Genomic DNA, 27,880 nt, shown 5'->3' with positions numbered 1-27,880 from the left:
TTATATTTAACTCATTTTGGTTTATGTTTAAATGTGTTAATTTAAATAAATAAAATGATTTACATGTAAATTGTGAATACGTTTATCTATCTATCCTAAACTAGATCTGTCTCCCTCACTGTTGCAATCATGGTTACACCTATACGTGCGTATGTGTGCACACCTATGAGGATCATATTTCAAGAATGTTTGACTATGGACACACCCCGACCCTGCTATTCACCAAAAGGAAAAAAAAGAAAACCTCATATGTGATTCTGAATCCAAAGGCCAGCAGTGAAGTACTCAAGCGTCATAGATGGACTCTCAGACCAAAACAGGGAAGGTTTACCTCCAACCACTCAAAGCTGGCAAAGTGAGTACAGAGATATTATAATCTAGTCTGCTGTTCTTTTTCAGTGAGTTGCTTTTAGTGCTCATTCCAGAGTCAAGCAGATGACATGACGTTGAACCTTGTTTGCTAACAGCGCTTAATAATTGTTAAGTATTAAGGGTACAGTAATGGGAACATTATCATATCAACCTGATAGGAAAACTCAGAAAACTGACTTGACGCTACATAAATAGTTAATAAGTGACTCAGAAAGATGATATACCGTTTTACTGGCCCACAGTAAATTACTACATTGCTCAATGCTTTTGTCATAGTTTCGTTCAGATTCCACAGTTAGCCGAAAGAATGAAACACGAGCCGAAGCTTATGGTTGAAAAGCTCTGAGCCTTTCTGTGTGTTGCTCTAACGAGAAACCAGAGCAAGTAGACAAGTTGGAACACAACTCAGTATCCATGTAACACATTCCTGCGCTGCACTGACACAAAGCACGCATTCACAAAATGTGCTATCAGTGCACTGACTGATTGTAGTCTCAACCATCACACCTAAAGTAATTTTAGAGATGCAAAGGCTAAGGATTCATTTCACATAATCAATTACAAATCACTGTAAATATATTTAAATGCATCAGATAAAATAAAGGATATGTCAGTGACTTCTAGTGCTATAATATAAGTTTAAAAGTTAACATGATATTTGTTACTTAACAGCACTACAAAACTTATAAGAATAGGCATGCATTTCTTATTTTATGTTGATAGGAGGACTGTGTCAGAGATTACACAGATACAGTAGGATGTGACTAATATTTACTTTCTGTGTAACACGTGGGAGGATCAAAACTATCACTTCCATGACGAAATGTTTAGGTTGAGGGTGTGTGTTTAGATAGCTCAGGAAGAGGAGAAAAGTATTTAATCCATCATAAGCTTCAACTATGTAACTAGTCGGTGACACATTCACGCTATATTGTAGTTAGTATTATTCTGTCATAACCAGCATCTTCTTCCTCTGTCTCTCTCCTCTCAGAAATGGAAGCCAGTGTGCTTGTCTCTGTTTCCCCACAGCAGCAATGGAGTGGGTCGACTGGAGATCCAGAATATGGGAGGTACGCTAATGTTATCTTGTTTCAGCACTTCCAGTTCATCATTACAATTGCCTTGTAGTTTTTGCTATAATTTCTTTTGGTTTTAATAACATTGCACTCACCAAGCTAGATCTGGGAACACAAGTTCAATTGCTTTCACTAGGCAGGGAAGTCTAATGGAAGAAGCTATTAAGATGCATTATGGGAAAATCTTTTTGGAGTTAGATCCATACTAGGGACTAAAAGTCAGAATATCTGCTACATCTGCTTATTTTTGTAATGTGTCTCTTGCAAGCCTGCCAACCTGGTGGAAATTCAATACTAAAGCCCATCCAAAATGTCAGCAATAATCGATCATTACACAGCTGTGTGGCTGTGTAGAAGGTCAAAGTTAAACCAGGAAGTTTGTCTGTAAACTGTAATGGATGATGGATGGACAGGTCGGTAGTCCTTTATCATTTTCTCTTCCAAAAAAAGCATTGTCTAAACTGGGGCTTTGTTTACGTCTGCCTGTCTGACTGGTTCTTGCCTCATCAGGTTGATGGATACAATAGGAATGATGAACAAAATAAGGCCCAGTGCTAAAAAAAAGGGATTATCCTTTAATTCATCTTGTAACACTAAACTTCATATTTGATATATTTCATATACACTTATCCTCCAGTTACAGTTTGGATTAAATTAGTTAAATTAGTTACAATAGACCCCGTCTTACACAGAATGGTGCATCTGAAATGCTCTTCACCAAACTGTATGCCCAAAATATATCAGAGGTTGGGTAGAACAACGGCTGAAAACAAGAATCCCTGAGAAGCTAAACATAAAGCCAGAGAAAGCACAAGCAGGGAGAGATGAGTGCAGCGCCTGTCATGGGGAATCATGGAGAAACAGCCCACAGGTGGATGCTGTGTGGTGGTGGTGGATGTGTGTGACGTGTATGCAGCAGCAGGGCGAGCGGCAGCAGCAGAACATGAGCAGTGAGTTTGACAGCTTAAATAGACCCCAGAATTGGAGATGGTCTTATGTAAGCTCAGCGGATGCATTTGCATGACGCATTGCCTCTTGAGTAATCCGTGTGAACTTGCATGCAGGCTTCACTTGTGCACATATTACACATGCTGTACATATTGAATAATCCAAAGAACAAAAAGTAACATGAAGAGGTGTTTTAGAATGATAACATGAGTAACATGACTTCAAAAAAGGGAACACATAATCAGCCGTAAGTGGTGGAGAAAGTTAACTGTGGGGTGCAGACGGGCAAAGTAGTTGAAAGTACTTCAGCTGCAGTGAGGAAAGTGAAGTGTGGTGTAACTAAGTGGATGTTAGACTCTGTGTACTGTTATGAATGCTGCTGTGTGTGATGACCATGTTCCAGCTAAGGTGGGTCCCAAAAGGATGTGATGATGCACACTGAGGCAGGGTGTTTGTGAGGACAGTCAATTTGGAGGCTTCCAAACAGAGTGAGTTGACCTGAAAGTGCCTAAGTGGCTGCCATGATAAAAGCTGGTTGAATTAGTCAGAGAGGACGAGGAAGGAGCTGCAGTGCTTCTAGAGCCTGAAACAGGAGTCTCCTGTTGTGTAAAAGGAAAGAATTAATTCCAGCTCACAATGCAGGTGTTTCTGATTTTGTCCAGTAAATACATGTTATAGATTTCAGAGCCATGAACCTCATCACTCCAATCTGCCATACACAGGGCTTCTCAAAGAAATTTTGACAAATTTCAGCCTGACCTTTATGTTCTTAAAAGGCTATGCTGAAGACATGAATATGAAGATTTTGACCTCTAGTATCTAGTGTTTTTGTGTATATAATTTGATTTGGTATTTAGTTCTTATTTACTTGAGTACAATTTATTAGTATAACTTTTTTAAATGTGTATAGTTTTTTTTTACATGTACTTTGCCATTGTTTATTTCTATGAATTATCTCTTTATCTTTCCTTCAACTCATGATGTTTTCCATCAGTATCAGTGAAAAGTGGTTAGAAAAAGCAAAATGAGACAGGAAGTCATTTTAAAAAACTATTTTGTCAAAATAGGACTCCTGAATGCTGGCGAGAGTCACAAATACACCAGAGATTAACTAATGAGTCAACTTAGGTCTGTCAAAGTCCTCCACCTAAAGGTGTTGTTAGTGTGTTAGTGTCCAAAGTCCAAAGTGTAACAGCGTGCAGTGTTTTGCTTTGCTTGTCAAGTAGGTGTATGAGACTTTTAGTTCTATTGGGAAAACACAAGTTTTATCTGATCTACAAAATACATTTTACATTCATAGCATTAACAATAATTATTTTGGCATAAAGAAATAAGGGAGAATAAACTTCAGATTTATACAGAATCAAAATTCTTCCCTTTGAATTCTGTGTGACCTGTCTGTATACATTTACTTTTTCTTGCTATTTCCTGACAAATGCTGTATTCTGTTATTCAATATTCACTCTTAAAAATGGGTCTGTTGTTTAGCCCCTATATATGAAGAATGATTTTGTCTAACTTGTCAATTTTTTATTGTGTCTCTGTTTGTCTTGTTTTTATGCTGTTTTATTCTTCTTTGTCCTCACTGTGGGGCAGCAGGAAACCAGCTGGTAATGTTTCACGTTGCTCTGTGGTTGTTCCTTCTAAAGAAAAGAGAAAAAAAATGGAAATAGATTCACACAAAACAAGAGAGACAGTGTATTTACCAAAGGTTCTGGAATTCAATCTCACTTCAGGTGCAGTTATACATGGATAATGTGTATAAGCTGAAACAAGCATGTCGCACTTCTTCTATTATTACAATCAGTGATGTCAGAGCATATGTTTTGAGAATGTGAAGATGAATTCATTTAAAACATGTTGAAATTACTTGTCATCCCATCAACATCATTTCTTTTGCATGTGAAGCAGCACTGAAATCACAGTCTGCTTTCACAAGATGGCGCCATATCCCTTCCATGTGACATGATATTCAGCACATACATGTGCTATTCTGACAATCACACTCATATTGTGTATAGGTATTTTGTTTTTCTTCATCATTCTATTAAAGTTGCTTTAAAAAATCAACATCAACATTCCAAAACTGACATCTGGACATAAAAAGAACAAATGAAGAATTAAAGTACATTCAAAGATTTGTGTGTAAATCCAGTAACACCAGATGAACCTTTGGGCAAATGACCAAGATATGACAGCCAACTTCAAAACAATATTTTAAAGTAACTATGGCAAACATCTGAACACCTGAGATGCTTCAACATAAACAGAATAGAAGCTCTTGGTCTCTGAGCCCCATTTAGTAAAACAAGGCAGAACTATTTGTAAACATTAATAACATTAAATGAATATTAATTATTATCCAGTGACAGCTCAATGCTGTTGACTGGATTGTCTTCAACAGATACTGTATTTCCATTTACTGCATATCACTGGTGTAAAGGAGGAGTTCCCAAACGTTTTCAGCTTGAGACCCAAAAGAGAAAAAAAGAAAAAAAAATACATCATGAATTGCCATAACATCTACATTTAAACTACTGATAAAGAACACAACAAACCATGAATTTAAAATGTATATGAAATGTATTTATTTCATCATAAAAGTGCATGACAACAATAATCAAATTTGCTGAGTGTAATGTTAAGTTTCTCACCACCTCAAAACATGTACATACAATTTTGTAACACTTTTAAATGAACAAACATGTTCTACTCACCTTTCTATTTCTCACTCCTTTCTCAACTCTCCATTTCTCCATTTCCCCTCCCTCCGTCCCTCAACCTTAAACCCCAACACTGAGCAACATTCTGATGCTAGAAGGGCTGTAATATTTCCTCAATGGCACAATGAAATCTAATGAGAGGTGTGTGGTTGGTTGAAGTTTTCAACCAGCACATCTATTCTGGGCTTGGTTTTTGAAAGTCTGAGGTCATGCTGTGCATTTAGTCTATTTCTGTATTTGTTTTTCAGGTATGCTAGATTGGAAAACCTAGATTCAGTATCTCGGTGCCAAACTGAATCAACACATCTACAGCTTTCCTAGTTAAGCAGGAGAACTCTACCTGGAAATGAGCAATCCAAAACTGTGAGAGGGTGATTGTCTCAAAAGGCATTACTGCCATAGTTGAGCTGCAGTGTGACCAGTGCCTCTAACTCTGTCTGACTTAAACCAGCTATAGTGATGACATAGCTTGTAAGGGATACTTCACCCACTAAAGGTTTTGAGATCCTTGTGAGTCCTGTAGACCAGACATGTGCTCAACTATGTCCTGCTTCACAGAGCCACTCAGGGGAACACCTGTGGTCTCTTAGTAGGCAGAGAGGACAGGAAACATTGCCAGTTCTCCTGCACCCAGCTGGGACTGCCACAGATTCAGGCGTGCAGTGAATCCTTGAATTCCATCTTCCAGCTCCAAAATGTTGTTCTCCTTTCCTTTGTGTTCAGTGTGTCGAGCTTATTAAAAATGACTTCAAGATATAGGCAAATCTTGCCATTCCTGAAAATGCTTGGCAAGGTTAGGGTCTTCATTCTTGAGGTAGGCCATGACCTCTTCCTTCTGCGTCCACACTCTCTGCAGAACGAGCCGGTGCTCATGCTCTGCCCCCATTTCCCTGCATATCTCTGCGAAGAGCCTTGATTGTAGTGGTTGCTTTTTGATTAGATTCACTACTCTCACAACTACATCAAAAACCTCCTAGGTCATGCTGTAATGCTTGCAATGCAATACAGTTAATCCTTTCCAATTTGAAGTCTTTCAAATTTGAGTCCACCACTCTGAAAATATCCTCTCCTGTTGTTTTTGTGTTGTAGGGATCATGCACCATTTTATGTAGGGCATTTAGATTAAATTTGGCTATCAGAAATAAATAATAATTATCAGAAATAATTCATAATTCTATTAAGTAATATGACTTAATTTACATTAAGTCCTCTTCAGGGCATTACTGTAAAAGACAGGGAAAATTGATAACCAATTAATTATTTCAGTCTAATTAAATATACTAACCATCAATAGGGAACTCTGATTAACAATTAACTTAATAACTACAACCAAAATCACAATATGTGTGTGTGTGTGTCTGTGTGAATTGCAAGCAAAACTCAAAAGATTCAAAATGTTTGACAAAGTGATGGACTCATGTCCAAAATGACGTCTCAGGTCGTGTGTGTGTGTGTCTTTGTCCTGCCTCCCAGGTCAGAAACAAAGGAGTTTATAAAGCGGGAACTTTGAGTTTCCTCTCTGTCTGTGTTTAAAGCCAATTCCTGTAGGACACGGTGCCAAGTTAAAAAATATGTTAGTTAGTGTGAATGCAAAATGTGTTAGTAACTCCAGTCCTATGAATACATGTGTGAAGTATAAACTAACATCACCTCAGCGGCGTCACTATCCAAAATCTAAATTATGAACAGACATTGTACAATTAAGCTCAATGAACACCATTAAATCAAATCAAAACATGTACACCAACAACATTAAATATTCTTGTGCTTAGCCATGTGCAATGTTATGCTATGTTATGCTAACATATGACTAATCTAGCTGCAGTGAAAATGTTTTGTGTTCAATATATTCCCTCTGTAACCGACTTTTGAATATCTTCTGCCATGTCCTTGACAGACTCAACTTTGTTTGCTGCTTTCTCACCCAAAAGAGAGAGACACACATACACACACACATCTTTTAACATGGTTTTATCAGCTGCTCCCCAATGGAATGGGGATTCTTTGCCTTGGCAATGTGGAGGCTGACTTGGTATGATGCCTTCAGTGCTGCTCTGTTCCCTTTGAATGCCTAGTAGATGAAAGAGAGGATATTATCGTTAAAAATCACCACTCTCACTGGTCACCATCACATTAGTCACACACACACATACTGAATACAGAATACATACAGAATTTCTGACATTTGACTGGCATGGAAACTAACACACATACACACTTAACTAATACAAACATAAAAAACACATAACTGACTCTTCCACTGTCAAAACAATGTTGAATAAATGCACTTTGTTGTCTAATCCGCATTAGGGACAAGTCTGCGAGTTAGGGGCGGAATGTCGTGCATGACTGTTGTGTGGTGTTGGCTGTTGCTGCGACACGGAACCAGTTTGGTAAATGAGCAAATACAGGAGAACCTTGTGAAAAGTGAAAAAATAAACTTTATGGCTAGCTAGCTAACTTTATTTCATCTCCAATTCGCAGGCTAATGTCAGTTGCAGCTAGCAAGATAACGTCAGCCATCATGGCTAACACTGACAAGTAATGTTAGCTAGCTAGCAACATACATACTAGTCACCATCTAACCAGTGAAAGTAACAGACACACAAAACAATTCAAATGTTACACAAACACGACTTACTTTTCCACCGTCAAAACACTGTCACCTTAAAGGACCAGTGTGTAGGATTTAGTGGCATCTAGCAGTGAGGTCGCAGATTGCAACAAACTGACCCCCTCTTCCAAGCTTGTAGGAGAATCTATGGTGGCTGTGAAAAATGTGAAAGGCCCTCTCTGGAGTCAGTGTTTGGTTTGTCCATTCTGGGCTACTGTAAAAACATGGCGGTGCAACATAGTGGGTTCCATGGAAGAAGACCCACTCCCTATATAGATATAAAGTGCTCATTCTAAGGTAACGAAAACACAAGCTTTTTAATTTCAGGTGATTATACACTAATTAAAACATACTTATGAATATTATACTCCATTTCTGCTAAGTCTGTTCTGCTAGATGCCACTAAATTCAACACATTGTCTCCTGAACATCTCTTCTTTGCAGAGGAAACATTCTTTTGACTTTGTTCATTTTAAAGTTCTTATTACTGAGCATCTCCCCACATAAAATACATTGAGGCCTCTGCTCTGCATTTAGAATGGCTTTGGTGAAACCAAAGTTTATGAACTCTCGTATTTTCATTTCGACATCATGCATGAGAGTGAGAGCAAGGGAATCACAGAAGTCACACTCAACGTTACCTCAGCCCCGCCTATGCCAGAGAGCATGAACATGTTTTCAGGTCCAGGATCGTGAGGGGGGGGGGCACACATAGCATCTGAGCTGAACAGACCAGCGTAGCAAAAAAGAACACTCATCTTCTATTTTAATTTTCAAAATGAATTCACATATCATAGAACTGTTACCCATTTTGGGTTGCGAGCCTAAGTTTGGGAAACGCTGGTGTAAAGTAAATAGATTTAAACCTACAGGTTTCTTTTAAGGGAAAATTGCTACATCTGTCAGCCAAAAGGCTACTCACACCTCCTGCTTAAAGATATCACCTGTGGCAATTTGGCATTCAGGAAAGTTGCCTTGTGCAGTTTCTCCATCCTGAGAAAGTGTGTGTTATGCAGTCTAGAATACTCTCTCTGCTGAAACGGGTTTACAACAATACAAAGTGTATGTGATTGCTGTATGTGTTTGGCAAATAAGCTTGATGAGGTGGTTTGTCCCTTATTTCTGAGAGTATGATATATTAGAACCAATACTGATGCATTCACACACATTAATCATGTTGTTCAAGAGATTAATTAATACATTACACATCATATAATTCTTTTTCACAAAATACAGGCCTGCTCTGGGAAAGGTGTTTAAGGTGGAAAGATATTTTGAATAAAATAATCTTCAGATATGAGTTGTAACTCTTTGCTGATGGGCATATATTTGAACCTAACAGGCCTGTGTCTGTTTGTCCATCATGTATCCTGCAGGGGGCGGGGCAGGAGGTGATCACAGCGCTGTGGTCAGGAGACATCACCAGCCTCATGGGGACAGGAAGCTGAAAGTGGTCCGACTGTCCGAGCTGATTAGTGTCCTCAGACTCCCCCCAAATGCTGAGGCCTGTCCCATGGTCAGTTTTTCTGGGTGTTTATAATGTTTGCATTTATCAGTAATAGTTAAAACAGATGAAAATACTACAAGCTGCTCTCTGTGCTGTTTGCAGGAGAACATGTCAGCATTTTGTGTGGAGACACAGGACAGAACAATGGTGTTTGCTGCACTCAAAGACGACTGCGTGGACTGGGTGGAAAAACTGTGTCAAAGCACCTTTCAGGTGAGAGGGGGGCAGAAATTACCTAAATTGTATTAATGGTTAGTACCTTGATAATTATTACTTCAGGCAAAACAGGTTACATCAGTGTCCTGTAAAAAAGCCAAGAGAAGTTCTGAGAGCTCATCATCAACAGTATTTAGGTGTGCTATACTGTAATTATCGACTAATTGGGATAAAAGGTAGTTTTTATGGCTCAGCAGAGTTCAGAGTAATTAGTCAAGTTTGCATACAACACCTGTTCCAAAGGCATTCTTTTGTAATTTGATTTAGTGTAACAACTCTTTTCTTCCCCTCACTCTCTCTGTGTCTTTGTCTCTCAGAGAGGTGGTGGCTCGAGCCCTAATCAGTTTCATATGGAAGAAAACCAGATATATGCCACAGTAAAGGAAGGTAAATCTCCCCTGTACTCTGCTCCTACTCTTTCATCTTCTCCTCTATTTTGCCATTTTTTCTCCTCTCTGTGTTTCATTACTTCCGCAACCCACCATAATCCTACTGTCATCACTTCTCTTAATGTGACACTTATCTCTTACCTGTCCTGTTTAGAGGAGATTTGTTGTTGATGGTATGTAAAAGAAACTTAACAAGAAAATGATTGAGTCGAGCGAGTTCAAAAGTGTACTTATTAAAGTGGTGATTGGCTGCACTTAGCACACACATGGGGGAGGTAACTTGTTTGTAATTTGCAGCCAATGTAAGCAAATGTGTCTGCATGAAACAAACCTAAATAGATAGGTTGTTTTGGTATATTTTGGCAAAAATATGAGTATTTAGAACATATTGAGCAAATAATGAACGGCAGTAAAACTGTTTGTTGTGAATCTATTGTAACTACTGTTAACTATAGCTGCCGTCCTCCAGGAAGGGGCAGGCTACAACTTTCTTAGAGCTAACTTTTCATGCCCACATTTGATCAAAACATACAGTAGGTTTTCGGTAGAGTATGTTAAAGGTACTCTTAAGAGTTTCTGACCTCTAGTAGTGCTATTGAGTGGGTACATGTGTTGTTTGTCTCATTTGTGCATGGACACAAGGACACACGTGCATGTGGGTGGCGCAATACACAGTCTTGCCAATGGTTTCACACTATTACAGTGATCTACAGGTGACGGTAATCCACCGAGAAACACAGCAATGTGCCAACAAAGGCAGGGAAGAAGAAGACTGCAAGCTAGTAAACTTGAATGTAGGATTTAAAATACTTTCAAAATCGGCTTTGCAAATGTTTTATGAGTAAATTCATTCAACAAATTTTTGGTGGTCTTTTGGTGAGGAACACTCAATGTAAATATAACTTGTTTGTTTACAAGAAAACTCCACAGGGCATCTCAAACTCTAAGGGCCAAATCCACAAAGGCTTCTGCGGCCGCTAAAAATGAGCAAATGAGCAAATTGCACTCAGCTGCAGAACTTTATGGGCATGTTTTCGCCGGCATATTATAAAAAAAGTCTTTTGTGAATAGGACCTTAAAGCAGGGCAGATTGCAGGCGCAAATACTACGTGATTCACAGTGCTATTAGCGGGTTCAATCCATTCTTTGTGGATTTGGCCCTAAGTATTGAGGATTGAACAATGTTCTGCTTTATCAAACTGCAAGCTATTTTATTTTCACAATAGTGACTGAGAGGATTCTCTCTCTTCTCTCCAGCCTCAGAGTTCTGGGTGGTGGTGCAGAGGACAGATGCAGCATTACGTTGCGGCCTCCAGGGGTCATACTGGCTGCAGGTGGGGCAAGAATCGCTACTTCTGAGAGAAACACAGAAGATGAATGTTATTAGAGAATGGCCATACGAACTGCTGAGGCGATATGGAAAAGATAAGGTAAGGTTTGCAATATCCTAAGCAATCGACCCAGCTTTCCTGAATTTTAAAACTAAATAATAAAAGTTTCACATGGATTGGATTGCAAAGGTGTTGCATTGCATTGTTTTTCATTCTTAGAATTTTCATTACATGAAGATACCTTATATGGCTCTTTGTGTTTACTTATCAGCTGGCCTTAACAATTGAAGCAGGCAGACGCTGCGACTCTGGTCCTGGAACCTTCACCTTTGAGACACAGCAGCCTGAGAAAATATTCTCCCTGATTCAAAGTACCATCAAACAGAAGTCTTCATCTGGTACTTCAGGCAACCATAACCAAGAGGGTGAGAGAGTTATTGTAACCAACATACAGGCTCATTCCCCTCTCCCAAAAATACCTGATATGACCAGTATGGCTTCCATTCTGGAAAACAAACTGCGGACACAGGAGAAGACATCAGAAGAGAGTGTGCATGTTCAAGAAGATCCAGTTGGTTCATCAGAATGTGGGTCAGCACAGCCAGCTCCTATCACCCTCATGCCTCTCCCATTGGTCCCCACACATGACAGCCCCTCTGGAGTTTGTCATGGTGGCCAATCAGAAGCTGTATATGCTGACCCAGCTGATTGCCTCCAATCTACGCCAAAACCCCAAGTGACCACAGCTCTGTATGTAGACCCTGCAAGCGTTCTTCCACTTCAACCCCCCAGTTCAAGAGAACCCGTCACTCTGCCTTCTGATTCCTCCACTCCCTGCTTCATCATCAGTCACCAAGATTCAATCTACTCAGAGGTGTATGACAAAGTCAGCCCAGTCCAGAGCAAACCGAATGTCGTTAAGAGCAAAGGAAAGATGAAGGGTTTTGCAGATGATGAACCCATTTATACTGAGCCCCTGAGCAAGAAGGAGTCTCATAAAAATGAAACCAAACCAGACCCATTTGCCCACCTTTATGCTCAAGTTTGCAAAACAACTCCAACTTCTAGTCCCTCTTCATCTTCTAACACCACCCCGTCCTTCTCTGCGTCCTCTTCCCCTGTTACCACCAGTATGACCACAGCAAAAGCCTCGGACCAATCTCTTGATGATGTCATCTATGAAAACCTGGGCATTATTTAATTCAGCCATTTAAATCAACTGAGTACCAAAATGCTTTACCTACTTCTGCAGTATGTAAAGCCTAACTGCACTTGCTGTTGTGTGTATGTATTCAAACAATTTGCTTGTGTCCATTCATGTGTTACTGTCTATTCAAAAATCAACTAGTTGTGAACAAATTAAAATTTACTGTATGTGTAATGGTTTGGCTTACTAAACTAACCTTTCTTAGAGAGGGACAAATTTCTGAGTTCTACAGCTGAAAATGCTTAAAGAGGGAATTCCACCCTAAAAAGCCCAACTTTGGAAGATACTCCCTTTGACTAACTGCTGAAGCCTCATATTAACCTCAAGTAAACTTTGGAATTTATTTTGCACGAATGAGAGCTGTGGATTTTTTCCCATATCTTTTACACTGGAAGCTCATTTGGAAGAATTCTCTTAATGCACAGTATTTTGAAAAAATGTGAATCTATATTTTAACAGGGACCCAACAGTATCCATGTAGGGACAAATATCACTGAGACCTTCTGTTCAAAACTGCATTAGAGAACCTCCTCTATTAACACTATTGCTAGATTGACATATTCACATTCTGGGGCATATAGGGTGTTCTTCCACAGCCTGGACAATGTGAGCACAAGCACAAATTCAAACCGTATCAAGATGATAAAACTGTTCAATTAAATCAAGACAGTCTCAATGTAAAAATGTTTTGTAAATATTCCGAGAATAACTAAAAAAAAATCTAATCAATGGACTGAATTTGCAAATTTCAGACAATTTGTATGCACTGCACAGGGATACATGATATATTTTTCTAATGCCATAAGGTTGACAATATATTAAATTATTAAATCCATGTTGATTAGTTTTCTTATGATATTGTTTTGTTGAGTAACTCAAATAAGCATGTTTACAAAGAATGTCATATCATTGCTTTTCATGTGTGTCTGATTTTTTGTTATAATGCTGTATAAATAGCAGACGAAATAAGTATTTGTTGCTTTTATAGAGCATTTCTGAAAGTATTAGTAAAAGTTATGTATTGCCCACACCTCTTTCTATCTGAACAAACTAGGCTGTTCCATGAACACATAACCAATATAGATCATATTTTTATATGTAAATATATTTACTTTTTTTTTAACCACAAATGAATGTTGTACAAAATGTTGTATGTGTTGGCCACATTCATTTTATACAAATCAACTAATTTCTCTTTGGTATTTAAAGCATGCCAATGTAACTTTTGAAAGAAAAACACACTCCTCCTTTTATAAATCAAAGTTCACTTCATTAGCATTAAAATGCACCATTGATCAACTCTATACACTCAAGGGTCTGTCCCTACAACTTTACCTGGTCTGGTATGACCAGCAGCTTATGATGTCTAATATTAGCTAATGTAAGCAAACGTCAGACAGATGTTACTGTATAAAAACAAAAACTACAGTAAGCCAGCTCACTGACTTTATGACTCTACTCAACTTCTGCTACTATTATTATTTTTCTGCCCAAGAAAAAGAGTAAACCTAGAAAGTCTCCTGAACCCTGGCACTAATTTCCAGAGTCTCCTTGTTAATTTTATTGGGGAGTCTGCTTGGCATTCTTATTGATACCCTGGTGTTCCTGCTTCTGTTCTGTAGACTCCTCTAGTGTTTTAATATGCCCTCCCCAGAATAATGTACTATTTGGATTAATTTTGTACTGATAGATTGTGTTACATGTATGTTCATGTATCATATTCTGACACGATCACTTGGATGTTTTGTCATGATGAGATGATCTTTAAAGTTATTGTTGCAGTATTAACATTGTTATTGAATAAAACCTTGTTTTTGACAGTAGTTATGGTTGGCATTTTTTTTCAGCAATGGCCATTCAATTATTTAGATTTGTAACTACCTTTCAGTGTAGCATATTTCATCGTTAGTGGTGGAGTCCACCATTCCCAGCTACATTATGCGTTTGGTTGCACTATAAACAGATAGATCAGTTGCTATTCTGTCTGCCTAAAGAATGTTTGCTATAGCATTAAAAGTTCTATTTGTAAGAGTCAGAAATTCCCTCTTATTAGTGACACCGGTGGCTATTAAATGAGCTGCAGTCAACATCATGTTGCTCACACACGCAAGTGTGAGCATGATGTATATAATATCGACTATTGCAGGTGATGTCTTTTTCTTCGATTACACTTCTCATAATGACATAAAAGATGTCTGATGTGTTTTGCAATTGGTTTCAGCAAAGTATCTCTAACTCCTAGTCAGTCAGCCCCTGCTGTATGTACTAGGGATGTGAAGAGAGCCCAGTATTTGTATCTATATTTGTAGAGGCAGCAAAATTATTTATACTTGTATTTGTATTTGAATAAAATTGGAAATAGACGTAAAAATCCAGTTTTTGTTTTTATTACGCTTTTAATTTTAGGATATTAAAGTGTTAAAATAAGTGTTCATGAATAAACTATCTTATGACAGAGGTCCCCACAATGGGTCTCGAACTGGAGTCTAGAGATCCAGATCATAGACGACTGGACTGACTACTGAACTAAAACTAAATGCATTGCAAATGCGCAGACAGACCTCTACTTATTTATACACCCGTAACACCGTGTTATGTGTAGAGAAGAACTTCAAAGGCGATTTTTGCTTTGCACTTTTCATTTATTGCCTATTTTTTACAAGTAGGAGAACAACAGGTTATGTAGAGTCCCTTGGGAGCACTTTTTGTGTGTCAGTAGCTCAGCTTTATCTGCGGTGAACACCCCCAACTCTGGGAGTGATGTCCAAATTAGTAAATGTGCGTCATGTAGCAGGTGAATGTGACTTTCCTAGTTGAGACCTGCTGATAGATGTTACAGCAGAGGAGAGAGATAGTGATGTAACTGACCTGCATGCTGGTATTTGACTTTTTTTTTTTCTTCCTGAAAACAAGTAATTTTTAAAATGTTTGTACGAAGTAAGTGTTCGTAAAAAAAACAACACTATTTGTGCTTTGCTGAATGTATTTGGATTCAGGCACACCCCTAGTATGCACATGTGCACACTCACTCACACACAAACACACACACACAGTAAACACACAGAGACTCCTGCTGCGCTGTGGCCTCTGGCTGGTGAGAGCCAATCTGTACCACCCAACCTGCAAAAATATGCGTTAATCAACCACCCGAACCTGATCCGACCTGCAAACCGCCAACTTTTGTTTTTACCAACTGTGTTTACTAAACAGCGGCAGGCTCAGCGAGCTGTGCTTGGTGAGCAACACGCTGTTGTTTTGTTGTGACGTGTGCTTATTATGACCTTTGGACTACCAACAGGACAAACAAAAAGGGGTAAGCTATGTTCTGCTATCGCTGTGGAGCTTGTTTTCTGCTCCTTTGTTGAGGAAATAATGTTTTAGCTGTGTGTGCTCGGGAGTGGGTGACTTGTCACTGCAGGAGTGTTTTGTTGTGAATGTCTTGTGGTCAATGGGGACAGCTAGTCATCTCATTAGCTGGAGAGCTAATATCTGCAGGGTGTTTCTACTCAGATAGCGTCGTTTTTGTTGTGTTGTTGTGTTATTATGCCTGTTGTTTGAGACTTGAGACTTGGGAGCACACAAAAATGTCACATCCTTTGTATTTTCACAGAAAATCTGGCTCTGGTGCTTCACATAGAAATCAGTCCACAGACTGTTTTTTTTCATTTGTTAAGTTAAAACCTGTTCACTGATTGGCAATAAAAAATATTATTACATGTCAATTGCTTCATAATTCTTACATATAGGACCTTTAAACCACACTTTCAGCTACCACCAGTGACCACAGGTGTCGCCAAATCAACCAGGACTGATGTAAAATGTATTGATTTAAACTGACCACTAGATGGGACTCTTTAACCTTATCAAGTTATTTCTATAGCAGGGTATTAGCAGTGATAGAATATTCAATTCACCAAGAGGAAAATATCTAAATACTGTACCTGTGTTCAAGTTCCTGGCCAACTGAAGAGCTGTCACTTAATTTCCTTCAGTGTATAAACTCAGATCACCATTTCACTCCACTGTTCCACCTGCGTTGAATGTTAATGTGTTCTAGATAATGCATCTTTTTTTTATCAATCATTACACACACAGAGCCTACATCCTTTGGGGTACATATAAATGGTTTTGATCATATATTCACAAAGTGAAATCTGTAGAGCTACTGCTTTTTGTCAAAAGAGCCAGAAGACAGAAATGTTAAATTCCTCTATGTTAATTATATTGTCTTTATTCAATTCTATGCTCTCACATTGCATTGGATTTGGTCTAATGTAATCTAGAAGTTGAAACTCTATTCTTGTAGTATTGCCTCTTCCATTACATGGATTTCTATCACTGCTCATGATGGAATTTACCTTATTGACTATGAATTTGTCACAATTAATAAATGTTAACTGAGAGAAGTATATAAATGGGTAATCTATAAAAACTTAGAATCAACCATGACAGCAGGAAATGAAGACACAAACTCAAAATGTTCCCTTATTAACAAGTACACAAGTGTATTATTTCATTTTATTTATATATGCAAGCAAGTTTATGTCTTTACAAATAAAAAAAGCCACTGTCTGCCCAAGCTGTTGGCACAGATATGTACAAAAATGGAGGAGTGAATCAGATAAAGCCTGCTACTAAGCAACCAGAGTGAAGTACAAAAAGTCTAAAATACTATGGAGACAGAAAAAAAAGACTACTCCCAACGTCCAAAATGTCCAACCTGACATAATGCATGGATCTGAAACACGTGATGATCAGTTTATGGTCGCAGACTGACATCAGCTTTTGGATCTGTGGTTCAGTTCATGGTGGACAAGAGCTGAATTTATTCAGGCACAGAGGATCAGATTTTTCATCCTGTGATGCAGAACTGAGGTTTTATAGCTGCAAAAACAGGGAAGAATATCCCAGTTACACAGTCAAAAACAGATCAAATCTTTCTCACGGAAGGTTATAAATCAGATTTCATGTTGTTGAAATTCATGATTTATGCTGACATGGTCAGATTTCTGAATCCTGTCACAAATGTGGGCAGTCAGGATTGTGGAATGGTAAAGTAAGACCATGTTCAGCAGTGGTCAGTGGGTAGACAAGAAGGACGCAGGATTAGTACATGTCAATACACATATTCATCTTCACAAAGAGACATGGGTTAAATGAGGAGACTTGAACAAATGGAGAGCAAGCAGCTCACATCCTCTTCCTGATTCTAACAGCAGCTGGATCTTCTTGTGGCTTAAATACCAAACTTTTAGGTGCTTTGGATTAATTTAAGCTGCATTTACACCGACTGCCAAAGATGACCCAATTTGAATTTTTGCTCAGATGAAAAACTACATTTTTTCATATCTAATTTTGGCCACATTCATATGCAGTGATCCAATTCAAAAGGAATCTAATGCCTGTTAGTTCCTTGCATCCCTCTGAACCCAGGTAGCAGCAGTCATTGTGGACTATAACCAGGCCTCATTCTTTTTCACCTTCAAACGTGATCTAAATCTGCTTGGGTAGTGGTTTGAATCATTATTTAGCCTTGTTAGTGATCTGGCTGTGTGAGCTGTGCAGACTGTGCTTGTTGCTAGGTTACGTGGTGCTTTACTTATGCATCACTGACTCTTGTGTACACATGCAGGTTGTTTCAAGCACGTAAACACAAGAAATCAAATATGAGTCACTTTTGAATTCAAATATTGCAAAAAAAAAAGAAAAAAAAGAAATCAGAATTGGACATCAAGAGCTGTGGTGTGAATGTAGCCTAAACCCCCATACAGAGAGAGGAAGAGGATGTGAGCACAGGTGGGTGCAGGATAATGGGTGGCCAGAGCAATACATTACACATCTGCAAATCCGCTTTATAAACACTAAAGAACACCATGATCATATCACTTAAGACTTGCAATCATAGATTCATGCACTTGTATGCCAGAAATTTACGGCTATGGATTTCTTGTTTCCTTTTTGATTTCATCAAACTGCTACAATATATTGCTCTGGTGGTAAACAACTGAGCAAGCAAGCTAGCTTAGCAACACCATTAGCAACAGGAACCGCAATACTGCACACTGAAAAGTGGAAAACAAAACAAAAACAGCAGAACAGTGCCAGTGGTAAAGAATGATTTTTTTGTATTGTTTTAATCATTTAAATTATGACCATTGAATGCATAACCATGCCACAAACAACAACTAGATTCACTGTCTTTTTTAATTTTTTTTTTTTTTTTTTTTTACCTAGTATAAGATTTTCTTCATTATTATGAATTCATTCATTTTCATCATTGTTATTTCTTCAGGTTATAACCAATGCTGCAAGACTATACACAGGTCCCACGATGGGGATCTCAATGCACTTACACACCAAGAATTAGAGAGAGAGAGCTCACAATGGTCAATAAGTGCACAAAAAACTATTTTTTTTTATCTGAGGTTAAAAACACTGACAAGACATCCATTGTCAGGCAATGAAATGATAGAATACTGTTACTGTAAAACTAGACCCTTAAAAATACTGACTGTATGCAGCCGAGACACACCTGAACAAGACACGAGTCTGGTGGAGTCCCCCCTCTGTGAACATGGTGTTTTTTTTTTTTTTTCATTTTGTAACTTTCAGCTGCATATACACAACACAAAGAATCTGATTTCAACTCTTTTACCAGTGTGATCGTGGAAGAAATTAGATTCCAATTAGTTTGTGAGAAAATACTACTACGCTGCTCTGATCTTCTCATGGTCATTAACATTTTATAAGAGGCTGGGGTGCCATCTTGTGACCATGTCTGATACTTAAAGGTCTATACTGGTGTTTTTGCACGTCTTACCTCATTTACTACAACTGACGTGATGTATACTTTATATTATTACCAACCCTTTTTCAATATCTGAATGTTTTCTCTACCTTTTAGAATATTGTGAAAATCATCTTGCTGAGACTTGCTGATCTGTAGCATCCATCTGTTTTGTTGGTATTTTCTCTCCTCACTGTGTTTCAAATACTTAAAAACCCCATATCTTATGTGTGTGTGTGTGTGTAAATGCAGCTTTTATAGGGAGTAGAAGCTCAGGACATTGGGACTGAACAACCTCCTCCAGACTCTGTAACCGATAGGAAATCATTCTCCCGGCTGCGCACCTCAACTGTTTCACATATATGTATATCTTTATACAGAGTTAATGTAGGTACAGTGCTTAATACTGCCCACAAAAAGGAAAAGAAAAAACACATTAATTTTTTTCCAATTAAATGAGTTCACATTTAAAAAGTTTCAAAGATTACAAGTTGATAATAAAATAGTGAAATGTTATTGGTGAAAAGTAAAAGAGCAAAGAATTATGGCTCAGAGTGATGGCGGTGGTGGAGTCTGTGTGTGTCTGTGTGTGTGTGTGTGTGTGTGTGTGTGTGTGTGTGTCTGTGCTGGTAGTCTCATCAAATCGAACCCTTCAATGACCAACGTCATCACCACTATCACCATCAGCACCACCATCTTCATCATTCTGAACACGCACTGAATTCCCTCTCAGTCATCTCTACTGGCAGATAGAGAATCATCACTTTCCTTCACAGCTTATTACAGGACATAACATACAATCCTTCTATTCTAACGGCTGGTTTAACACATAATACAAACAGAACAGGCCTGTACACTGGTGACACACTAAGTTTCATTAGCTTAATTTTCAGATCTTCTTCTTCTGAAGCTGAAGTGGTGTTTACACTGCATAAGAACAAGTAAGGTAATCCTGATTTTTCTCACCATAACTATAGGCTAAAACGAGTGTTATTGGTCATTTCAAAAAATAAAAAGGTTCCTAATTTTAAAATCCAATCCAGGCAGATTACTAAAAACTGCATCCTGGCAAGTGTAGCTTTTGATCTGAGACTAATACAATATTCAGCATTCACAATAAAAACACCCGAGGAGATAATTGAGGCACCAAATATATGAACTGGGAACAGCTTTGGATCCATATGAAACCAATCCAGAAAAGCAAATCATTCCCAGACCATGATTCATTCCCAATAACACTACTGCAGTTCAATCAGTCCCTGCAGCCACCAGTGTTGAGTTTTATCTCCTCTTCCTTAAGCACGTCCAGAGCTTGTTTAAATTTTGAAAACTAACTGTTTCCTTCTTCAAGGGTATGCATCACGCCTATCCACTTCAGACGCCTCACAAAATCCACCAATGGCTTCATAAGATTTTAAAAACGCCACGAAATGCTTCTGTTCTGCTTTACTAGAATCCTCCATCTTTAAAAACATCCGGCTCAGACAGAAAATAACAAGCTCAGCCTTTAAAAAGAAGCCACTCCTGAACAACCAAGACACCATCCACAATTCACAGTAATTATCTGTTCATGTCACCAATGACAAGCCGACTGTTACAGAAGTATCAGTGATTTTTGAAATGTAACTTATGACTGAACAGTAATTTTGGTCACATTAGGGCCTGATGAAAAAAAGATATGAAAAACAAAACATGACAACAAAAGAATTGAAACTCTTAAGGATGATTGGTGTATACGCATATGTATGTGTGTTTGTGTGTGTGCAGAATCACTGAAATACAGAATCATTACATGAAAATGTGAATGTGATATAACACCCCCCCAAAACACACACCTGCCCTCTTTAAATACCCCCAATGCTAAAATTACACATAAATGATACTGATAAAAATGTGGCAAAATTCCAAAAAGTGAGAAAAAACATCATTTAACAGACTGATGAGACACGTTAAAAAGACTTTGTGCTGCTAAGATGTGCTGTTTCTGAGGACAAATCACAAGTTTATACAAACTGGGGACGAGGGGGAAAAGGACACAAAGCACCGTTTCACTAGTTGTTTTAAATGGCCTCTTTGAAATCCCCGCTGCCATCTGAAGTACTTATACTCTGATAGTTCAACTGACATGTAATATACAGTAAAAATAAAATACTATTAAGAGAATTTTGACTTACTTATGACATCAATTCATCTGCATATTTTATCAATCAATATATGGTTTCTTTGTTATTGTTACAATTAACTATTAAGCCTTCTTAAGTGCATTCTGTCTCAAAAACCCAACCCCCTGCCCTGCACATGGCCATCTGATGGACATACTGGTCAGTATGTCCAAGAAGAATATGTGGAACAACTAATGAAACTGGGCTCAAGATGAGGAGGTCGCAGAATAGAGAAGGAAAGGTGAGGTCAGAGGAGAAAAGGAGGGAGAAAAAGAGAAGGGAAGGGAGGAAAGTTAGCAAAGCTACCCATTTGTACCCAGGAGGTACAAATTTCCTCAGGGACCATATTTCTCTGCAATACCAGTCATCATAATGTGGCGAAACGACACGACACAGCATGACACCACCATACAACACTGCCTGCACAACACCGACCATTCAGCCACATCTATATGTGTGTGTGTGTGTGTGTGTGTGTGTGTGTGTGTGAATGAGTTATGTGTGATGTGTGTACTGCAGGTATTGAGGCTCTTGTGGGGGAGACAGTGACATTGTCCTGCTGGACGGCTCCCCCGTTAAATGATGAGCTCATAGACACCAAATTCATCTGTGTGCTATGCTAACAGTTCCTGTGATGTTGGTATCCATATTGTTGAGTGACAGTAAGCCGGTAACACTGACACAAGTAAAGATGGCAACGTTTAGTTAAGTGTCTGCAATCTTAAAAGGAAAAGCATGGCTGGCCCGAACGCAGGCAAACTACTGGGGGGCCACAAGCAAAAATGTGACATTTCTTTGGGTTCTTTGGGTTTTTTTTTGGTATTTCTTCAAGTAATATTTTCTTGTGCTGTTTTATACATACACTGTACTGGTTTGTTTTGCTAAGTGTTTGTAAGGTTTTTGTTGTTTTTTTCTGTGATTATAGGCTAGTTGTAGTTGATTGTTCTGCACATACACACATAGCAAAGCACTTTTCAAACAGCTAACCAATAGTTTTTGGAGGAAAATGATATATAATGCTACCTAGCTAAAAGGCAAACCTTAAATGCCTTGGATAACTTAGAAGTGTTACAGGTTAGCACTGTGAGTGTAGGGGTGGGGGAGGAGAAAGGGATTCTTAGGGCCTTCAAAAAGCCTGAGGCCAGCCCTGGTAAATTTATGTCTTTATATTCAGAAATATTCAAAGTAAAATATCACAAACGGCATAAATCTGATTTATGTTTTTGTAGCATTTTAAAAAATCAATCATGTATTTATCTCACCCAGCAGACTCACTTCCCCTGTCAAGAGAAGTGATAGCTGCTCATGACTTTTGGATCGAATTTCTTCTAAATTTTATTTTTCTACATACAACAGCGAAATGTAGCCATAAAGAATTTTTCATGTTGGAGGTAAAGCTAAAAGCATACTCTCACTCAACATAATGGATGCTTAAGCGTTAGCGTACAACCTGAGCAAATGATCCACTGGGAACACCAGGATGATGTTGGTGTCTGTGTTTTCATCATTTTTTTGTTAGTAACTTCTGCCTACTCATGTCTTTAGTTGTGTGTTGTAGTGTACGATTGTGTATGTTTTTTTTTCACTCATGCATGTACTGTATGTTTCTGCTATCCTTAGGCTTGTGTCAGGCCATGTTTGTGTGTGAGTGTGTGTGAGCATGTATCATCTTGTGTGTGTCTGACAGGTAAGTGTGTGTGTGTCGTTTCTTGTAGGTGTGTGTTTATGTGTAGGCATTGAGGCGTTCTTTGGAGCGTGTAGAGTGGATGTCATGCAGCTCCTGCTCCTCCTTCGACTTGATGTCTTCATACTTCTGCATCCGGCTGGCATCCTTCAGGTAGCCCCAGTTGGCAGCTAGAGCCATCAGGAAGTGGACCTGAGGGAGGAGAGAAGGGTGAGGGTTCATAAGTGTTTGTATGTAGCAAACCAGACCAAATCAAAATAGAAAAAACTCCTAACATGCAAGGTTTCTACATTACAAAATTAGTCCACATGCTACCTGAATAAGAGACAGACAGATCTTGGACAAAGTGTACTGAAGTAATATATACAAGGTGTGATGAGAGTATGATCATTCCATCAGGTGCATGTTATATAGTATTTGTTATATAGTACTCTGTGTACTACGGAGCCCCCAAAGTCCCAAAAGATAATATTAATAATAAGATATTGGATCCATCTTGTTCACACAAATCTTTATCCTGTGTGCACTAGATAAAAAAATCCTTTAGGCTCATATCTTTTTTAGTTAGCATCTTGTGCGAACATGAACCATATCTTGTGCGCACTAGATAAAAAATTTAAAAAATCTTTTGGAGTCTTGGAGGGTCCGTAGAATTAAATATTAATACAACGAATCAGTTTTTTCACTAATATGAAAGTACTACATATTGAAAACCAGCATACAACTAGTATGTAGTATGCAGTAGGGGCACAGCTTTAGAAAACAAGGATTATTGATTTGTGGGTAGAAAACAATGGTGCAATAGGCTTATTGCAGCTGTGTGGAGATGGAGACTCTCTCCTCTAACATTTTCAACTCTAGTGCCCCCTTGTGACCAAATAAAGGACAGCATTTTAATTCACTCTGAGGTACTTCAGACTTTAAGGACCAGTGTGGAGGATTTAGTGGCATCTAGCTGTGAGGTTGCAGATTGCAACCAACTGAACAACCCTCCCCCTCCACCTCCCCTTCCAAGCGTGTAGGAGAACCAAAGGTGGCCGTGAAACTGAGAAGGATCTATCTGCAGTCTTGCAGACTTACACGACGCATCCACTTCACCACATGACGCGCCCACTTTACTACGCGACACACTCCTCCTGATGTTGTCACCGTAACGGCCTGCTACACAACACACACCTCCGACCCCCACCCTAACCCTAACCAACCCCCTCCTCACGCCTGTGTCATGTAGTAAAGTGAGTGTGTTGTGTAGATACTGTGAGTCTGCAGATAGACCTACTTGGTGAAACTCACGAAAAACAGGAAAGGCCCTCTCTAGAGTCAGTGTTTGGTTTGTATGTTCTGGGCTACTGTAGAAACATGGCGGTGCAACATGGCGGGCTCCATGGAAGAGGACCCACTCCCTATGTAGATATAAATGGCTCATTCTAAGCTCACAAAAACACGATTCTTATTTTCAGGTGATTATACACTAATTAAAACATATTTAAGAATATTATATTCCATGTCTGCCAAGTCTGATCTGCTAGATGCCACTAAATTCTATTCACTGGTCCTTTAATGAATTACAGTTCAGGTAATTAGACGTCTTCAACAAATCCATTGTGAAGACACCCTTTTAAATGCTCACCACACTCTACTACTTCTCACTGTGGAGACATAATCAAGTCACAAAAACAGATATGCATATACTGTTAACATTCTACAGCATCAAATTGTGTTGATAAGAAATTTTTGTCTAGAAGAAAAAACTACTGTACCAGTTGCCACAATAAAGAAATACATTTGATTCATCACATTCAGTAAATATTGTCTTGGACGTCCCACACAGAGCTGAGATGCTTTAGGGTTTAAAGGCTTCACAATTTTGTTTCTGTGAAAGAAAACTGTGGGGGAGGTGGAGTGTGTTTCTGGGATAGACTCCAACCCCCTGTGACTCTGAGCAGGAATAAACAGGTGCAGAAAATGGATGGTTGTGCATTAATATTTGGCTTTTTACACTGCTCGCAGGACAAGAGACAGAGATAACATTAAGTAACAGTGAAGGCCCAGGTTAGTAGATAACTGCTGAATGCATACAGTGTAGAGGAGGATATCTGACAGAACAAATCCTCTCCACACCTCAGATATCTGAACAGCCTGGTGACTCACCGACTGTATTACTGCAGACACACAAGAATAGATTCACTCCTCTCTCTCTCTAACACACACACACACACACACACACACTGGGCTAAAAACGAGGCCCTCTCTACCATCTGCACTTCTTGTAAATACAACTGCAAACAGGTAATGTTAATATCCATAAATATGGTATGGTCTAAATTGTATTTTGAACGGTGAGGTCAGTATGTGTCATATAGTCATGTTTTAAACCATGTAGTCACATTACTTCCTGAATCTCCTGGCAGAGAACAGTAACTATGGAAGCAATGAAGTTGAGAAAAAATGGTTTAAATTTTTCGGGGCAGCTGAAAAACTGTGTAACAAACAGAAAACTTGTAACACCCTCATTTTATGTCTTTTTATATAACATAGAATGCCATAGAACTACATGATACCTAAAAATGCAGATACTGCACTCCGCCTTTGGATAATATTCATAGGATGCAAGGTGAATACAGTATGCAGTGTTTACCAAGAAAATGTGTTCTTTCAGGTTTGTGCTCCATTTGTACTACTTTATTTAAGAAAATAAACTTTAATATGTGTCTCTCTGCCCTTCTGCTATTATATTTATATTAAAATCAATAAAATATTTTTATTCTTAACCTTTATGTATTCAGGGAAGTTTCACTGAGAGACAGACACTTGTTTTGCAGGAACTGCCACAGGAGCCCTGCACAGAGTGATGTTACTGTGCAAATTTAAAATGCTGTTTACACAGAAACAATACATTTCCATGGCATAATCATTGTCTCTATAGTAAAACATGTCCAGAATGCAGATTCTGGTCTTAACACAATACATAGTTACTGCATCTTGCCTTTGTAGGACAATTCATTTCCGTGTGTATTTTTTCCTGTCAAGTTCACCTGGGGTTGGAGGTCATACCATTCAGTACTAATTAATACTCCAGGATCCTTTAATAACCAGTCAGATATGAGAATAATGGTGCTCACCATGGCAATGACAGCAGCTCCAGCTCCTGCCAGTGCGCACACAAACAGATGGAAGGTCAAGTCCAGCTGTAACACACACAATAAAACTTGGAAATTCAGTTTTTTCTGCTCTTTGTCTTAGATGATGATCAGTTGTGACACAAATAGCAAATCATCATATTTTCATCTGAATCTCTTTAAATACTGTAACAAGTCTTACCTCGTTGGATTCACACATCTTGAAGAACTTCTCAGATCCTGTACACACCTTCCTCTCCTCAGAGATGGTCACTGCTCCTGATGAATAGAAACATCATCAATTATTTTCTGTCTTTTTGTGTTTTGTATTGTATTTATTTAATCAAAGTTGTTTAAAATGTATTCTCTTGTCTCCAGCACAACCATGCTTCACTGGTCCCACTGTGAACTGTCCAGTAAGATCACAATGTACTGCTGGTGGCTCTAAAAATGGATACACAATATGAGGGAGTGCCAACACAACACTCACACTCACCTCAAAATTACCACGGTGTTGAATGAAAACTTTAATGACCCAGTGATTTTCTTTTAGGTGAAATATTGTAATTGTTCCCCATGAGAAATGTTCATTAGATGCAGGCATTAGATTGCTCACCGGAGGTCCTTTTGCAGTTTAAAAACATGGACACTAGATGGCAGTGAAGAGACTCACCAAGTGCATCTTGGTGTGTCTTTTAGTTTTATGTGGGCATCCTGTAGAGCAACATGGTGGGTGGTGCGGTGATTGCATCATGTAAGATAATAATAACTGTTACAGTATCTGATTGAAATACAGTATGCATTGTATGCATGTACACATGTCTATAACTAGAATCAATCAATCTTTTACAATAGTTGGATGGTTTAATATGATGTCAGATGTCATAGATTTTAACAGAAAAAAACAGAATATAGAATATAAACTTGAATTGAACAATAGACCACTGTGTTCTCTCAATTTGATCACTCTAAGCTTTACAAAACTCCCTGTTGTTATTTGGTTTTCTAGTAATTGTCACCATTTTCTTTTCTTTTTTCAGAATCTTCTTACCTCCCCATCAACAGGTCCTTTTACCCTGCAGTCTGTCCTCTGTGAGAATGGCTTGAATGGCTCTCTCTTTTATGTGCCCTTTTCACTTCTTTTTCCTAATATTTGTAGTTTTGACTGGGTCAGGATTTGTAGATGATGTGGTTATTACACACCAGATATTTGAACACAGGATAACAAAGATCTATGCTCTTCACCATGGGTGCGTGGTTATGTATTAAAATTTAGGAGCAAACTTGGAAAGATACATAATTGCTGGGGGGGTCTGGGGGTAAAAGCATTTTAAAACAAATTTCCTGCATTTCTACACCACCTAACCTCTTGGATTGAGTCAAGAAACAGCCAACTACACTAGTCTAGATAAGTTAGATTGAGGGTGCTATGAAAACCAAGAATGCATCAAGAACAGTAAATAATTGGGTGGAACATGAGAGGAAATGATTATTAGACGATTTCATAAAATGGTAGTGGGTAGAAGGAACAGTCTTACAACACATCATAATATGATTTGGATAATTAAACCTGGTTAAACATTGTTAAACCTGAGGGTTGCTATTCTCAGTCCTCACAAGGCATCTTCAAAGACAAAGACACAGAGCGTCCCTGTAACCATAGTAACTCACTCTCACCCCTGCCTGTGTGCAAATGGTGCGAGAGGAGAGGGAGAGATGCTGTGCTGCTGCTGCTGACTGAGATT

At 38.6% G+C, this 27,880-nt stretch overlaps 2 protein-coding genes across 4 annotated transcripts in view; one reads left to right on the top strand and one right to left on the bottom strand.

The window, feature by feature from the left end:
* The first annotated feature begins 200 nt into the window (after positions 1–200).
* dok1a (docking protein 1a) lies at positions 201–14,186 on the top strand. 2 transcript variants are annotated; one of them, XM_042388108.1, is made up of 7 exons: positions 201–355; positions 1,364–1,442; positions 9,110–9,249; positions 9,343–9,453; positions 9,774–9,843; positions 11,103–11,275; positions 11,448–14,186. In XM_042388108.1, exons 1-7 carry the CDS (start codon positions 299–301, stop codon positions 12,375–12,377), a joined length of 1,560 nt encoding a protein of 519 aa, XP_042244042.1. In that variant the 5' UTR covers positions 201–298; the 3' UTR covers positions 12,378–14,186. The 2 variants fall into 2 exon arrangements, with proteins under 2 accessions (XP_042244042.1, XP_042244050.1); XM_042388116.1 differs by lacking the exon at positions 201–355 and adding an exon at positions 448–479.
* A 2,677-nt stretch (positions 14,187–16,863) lies between these two features.
* The window catches only part of LOC121908555 (neuronal membrane glycoprotein M6-a-like), a 49,174-nt gene continuing 38,157 nt past the window's right edge, over positions 16,864–27,880 (bottom strand). For both annotated transcript variants that reach the window (XM_042428677.1, XM_042428684.1), the window contains exons 7-9: positions 26,338–26,414; positions 26,139–26,204; positions 16,864–23,208 (exon numbers count right to left, since the gene is read on the bottom strand). In XM_042428677.1, the coding sequence (XP_042284611.1) occupies positions 23,056–23,208; positions 26,139–26,204; positions 26,338–26,414 (296 nt within the window). In that variant the 3' untranslated portion in view covers positions 16,864–23,055. The remainder of the gene's footprint in view (positions 23,209–26,138; positions 26,205–26,337; positions 26,415–27,880) is intronic.

The sequence above is a fragment of the Thunnus maccoyii genome, chromosome 2 (assembly GCF_910596095.1).
Source record: "Thunnus maccoyii chromosome 2, fThuMac1.1, whole genome shotgun sequence".
Taxonomy (NCBI): Eukaryota; Metazoa; Chordata; class Actinopteri; order Scombriformes; family Scombridae; genus Thunnus; species Thunnus maccoyii.
Note: the sequence above shows the minus strand (reverse complement) of the source record. Positions and strands in the feature narration are given on the sequence as shown.